The 3724-nt window shown below is 38.9% G+C and overlaps 1 protein-coding gene across 1 annotated transcript; it reads right to left on the bottom strand.

The window, feature by feature from the left end:
• Window positions 1-1331: 1331 nt before the first annotated feature.
• LOC122253562 (uncharacterized) lies at window positions 1332-2586 on the bottom strand. The gene is made up of 6 exons (XM_043016776.2): window positions 2474-2586; window positions 2341-2382; window positions 2172-2261; window positions 1933-2094; window positions 1689-1820; window positions 1332-1484 (listed from the first exon to the last, which is right to left on the bottom strand). Exons 2-6 carry the CDS (start codon window positions 2380-2382, stop codon window positions 1368-1370), a joined length of 543 nt encoding a protein of 180 aa, XP_042872710.2. The 5' UTR covers window positions 2474-2586; the 3' UTR covers window positions 1332-1367.
• Between the last annotated feature and the right edge of the window lie 1138 nt (window positions 2587-3724).

Genomic DNA, 3724 nt, shown 5'->3' with positions numbered 1-3724 from the left:
TCGCCGAGAAGCTCTTCGACTGTCAGGAACAGACCGAAGCTTGGGCCCCGAGCCAAGTTTAGTCTCATAAAAGATAAGCGACGATAGATTACCATCTCGTTCCCATCAAAGAGATGGATTTCAGAAATAGTGCCGATATTCAGACTTTAAATGTCTAAAGAAAACTAATTATCTGGTGTTACATCTATTGGATACAATTTTATCCCATTATGATTGTTGGGGCCTGTTCTATCATTGCAAATTAATAATGCACGTGTATTATTTCATACAATATGGAAGCAGGACTAGATGTTAAGATGGTAGTCATGTCACGTTTCATTCGTAGTTTTGTCACATACGACAATCTTACTATTTTTTAATTCCGTAAAGTTTTAGTGCAGGGAGAAGCAAAACTAATTAGTTATTTAACTTGCTATTATTAACGGGTTTCCCTTTTCTTTCGTATTCACTCAAGTAAACGCAAAGTTTTGTTCGCAGTTTTATTTCGAACGCCATATTGAGCAAAGTTTGGAGAAACCTTGAACTTTGCTTTACATTCTTGAAATCACATGGAGCCTAGGATATGGTGAGTGTGTGTTTGTACTTATAGGAAAAGTTCGGAGCGCTGGGTCTGAATAGGGTATGATGTTGGATTAGCTATGCGAAGCGCTTACATTTGATATAACACATGCCCAGTCTGTAAAGTTGCTACAATGTACCAACTTAAAAAATGATAAAGCAAAAGGTCTTACCAAAAACGCATTACTGTGAAAACACGGCTGGCCATGGTTACTTCTTTATGCTCACTCAAGGATTGAGTACCCAATCCTAAAAAGGGGTTTCAGTCGCATTGGTTTGAGTATAACAGTATGTAGCAATGTACATCCCCAATTTGGACCAAAATGAGATTCGTCCCAACCGTTATATTGCGAACTAGCCGCCGCTTCTACTTTCAGGTCATTAACGGCTAAGGGCGGTCTCACATCCCGCACCCCCTCCCTCCACTCCTTGATGCTGACCAATCATTATTAGGCCGGTCGTCTACTTCCAGGAAGGCAACGGTAATCGTTACCGCTCTTCACAATTTCGAGTTTGGTAACTAGTCCAATCTAACCATCGTCTGATTAACATGGTTGAAAGATTCACGATACTCAATGCAGCAGCATCACTGCCAAAAAATTGGCAAGATCTTTTTATTTGGATTTGCTCGAATTTGAAATAAATGCGCTTTATTCGTAGCAGTAAATTTACTGCAAGATGTTCAGTAACAATGAGAGACTTCTGTGCATGACTGAGCATAGTTTTAACAGTGCATTTCATTGAACACGATTCAGGAGTAGTGAGTAGCCTAATTTAGAAGCAAGGTTTATTGAAAACTATGCAGCCTTTTAAAATCCATGGTATCCTTGTGTAGTAGAAGTGACGACGTTCGTGGCGTAGAGGGTAGTGGTGGTTACTACATGCTGGATAAGTTCTTGCGTTGTCCAGACTGGTACGGTTTGCACCTGGAATAGGGTCAAGGTTTTTTTTATTGCCTCGTGATTTCATCCGTGATAGCTATACAAGAGGTTAACCAAGCTATTTTCTAAATGTTCATACATCAAGTTTGTTTTGGAGGGGGGGGGGGAGGGAGCTGGAAGTTCCTTGTCAAAAATCTAAATACGTCCTTTGAGCTCTCATACAATTACTAATATGCGATATAGAATTACCTGGTATTCGGTAGACACATGGAAGATGCTCTGCCAGAATTGAACCGTTTCGGTGACCGTGACGAAGCTGGTGTAGACCGAAACGAAGGTGCGGACCGGAGCAATGAATTCTTCGGCCGTTTTCAAATTAATCTGAAAAATGGCAACGGTTTAGTTTATTCAACCGAACTGAAATAGGTCCAACTATAAACGAGCGGTTTATACAATCGAGAATGGACATCTAAAATACAAAAATTAAACTCACTGGTGTTGTAGTGACCCTGAGCACCGAAGTGACGGTCCTGGGAACCTCGGGCACGAAGTCACGATCCGTCGTGTACACCGTCACGGGGAGCTCCACGAAAGTGCTCTCCGTCACCCAGATGTCGCTCGTCGTCGTCACGCGGAACGTGTGCGTCACCGTCTCCTGCGGTTGGAAGGAATTCAGGTTCCATTTCATGATCACGTAATTAGCGTTACACTGGTATTCTGAATGATGCTTACCGTCCTCGTCACGGTCTCCGTTACGGGACGCTGGGTCACCGGTGTTGGAATTCGGCCGTGGGTTTCATACTGGGCTGCGACACTCAGCACCTGACGGTTCAAGTATGGGAATTAACTATAGCCAGTCGTTTTCCTATAGATGGTCAAAAACAAATTCCGTTATACTTACCAGTCCCAACGCAATGGCAAAATAAGTGATCATACTGGCCATCTGAAAATATAAAAATTATAATTATTAACCTTACCCCTACAAGAAACCATTAATATAACCAATACACACAAGCACAAATTAGATCACATACAGTTTAATTCTTCTACTAATGCGGACAGCCTTGCTATCTGGATGGAGTACGGCAACGGAGTGGAGGTCTGCCAGGCAGGGTTATATCATCGTTTCTTGGCGGGGAATTTCCTGCCCGCCCACACGAGAGTCGTTGTTCACAGACGAATAACAATCAGTAAGAGACTAACTATTCACGAGTCCCAAACAGTAGTTGCTGGATCACCCTTTTAGAGTTGTTATTGAGTTGTTAGTTCGATAGAGGATTGATCTGGTATGTCTTTATGACAGTTATATATATATAATGTATGTATGGAAGATAAACCCAGTATACACAAAACATGTTTATATGTTTTGTGTATAGTGTGTTTATCTGCCATTTTATCATCACGGAAGAGTGTTTTGCCAGTCGTCATTATATATATATATATATATATATATATATATATATATATATATATATATATATATATATATAATTTGCTTTCCAGCTTGATGTTATAAACTTGCCCCTAATTAGATCAAAGTAGATTGATAACGAGGCAAAAGAGTATGTGTTTGTGGTAACACGACAATTGTTTATTAATAAGAGTATTCAGGTGAAATAAACATCCAGCTAAAAATCTGATATTTCTGTCCTAAAACTGCACCCATTATATTCAGTTATACAATTCTATCAGTGTTGATAATAATTTTCCTGTGACTACATCCCTCTATCTATCATATCAGGGAATCAAAAGTACCTATTGTTTCTATTCCTTTCTCCTATTCCTCCTATCGTTCTTCCCACACCGAACACATCGCAACGGGATAAAATCACTTCGATTCAATTATGCAAAATATGTCATCGTCATCTCTGCCTTTCGCTTACTATTTGTACCTATCATTTTCGGACCAATCTTGATCATTTGCAATCTAATCATCCGCTCTCCCTCCTATGTCTGTTGATGAGAGCGCAGTTAACTAATTACTTGATCAGCTGATGACCTCGACCTCGAGTTTCCTATTCGTTAACATATTATTATTACTGTTATTACTGTTATGATTGTTATTTTTTAGATATTTATTTTCAATAAGTGTAACTGTATCCGATTAACATTACTACCCAAAATAAATACGTCTACTTAACTGATAATAATATTAATGATAGCAAAGATTTAAATGAAAATGGCAGTTATGATGTTAATGATAATTATTATCGTCATCATTGTGAAATAGTATTAAACATGATAGCAATAATAATGTCAATATCAAGAGTAATTAAAATTATTTA

The sequence above is a fragment of the Penaeus japonicus genome, unplaced genomic scaffold (genome assembly GCF_977035675.1).
Source record: "Penaeus japonicus unplaced genomic scaffold, GWHDUDI00000001_assembly GWHDUDI00000014, whole genome shotgun sequence".
Taxonomy (NCBI): domain Eukaryota; kingdom Metazoa; phylum Arthropoda; class Malacostraca; order Decapoda; family Penaeidae; genus Penaeus; species Penaeus japonicus.
The sequence above is the reverse complement of the archived record's forward strand: the minus strand, read 5'-3'. Positions and strand labels throughout refer to the sequence as shown.

Bases quoted from the DNA above. Each gene is read 5' to 3' on its own strand.
- LOC122253562 (XM_043016776.2), bottom strand. From the start codon at position 2,382: ATGGCCAGTATGATCACTTATTTTGCCATTGCGTTGGGACTG. The intron at 2,095-2,171 runs GTAAGCATCATT...TTCCAACCGCAG, and splicing joins CGGAGACCGTGACGAGGACG to GAGACGGTGACGCACACGTT. The intron at 1,821-1,932 runs GTGAGTTTAATT...GCCATTTTTCAG, and splicing joins TCAGGGTCACTACAACACCA to ATTAATTTGAAAACGGCCGA.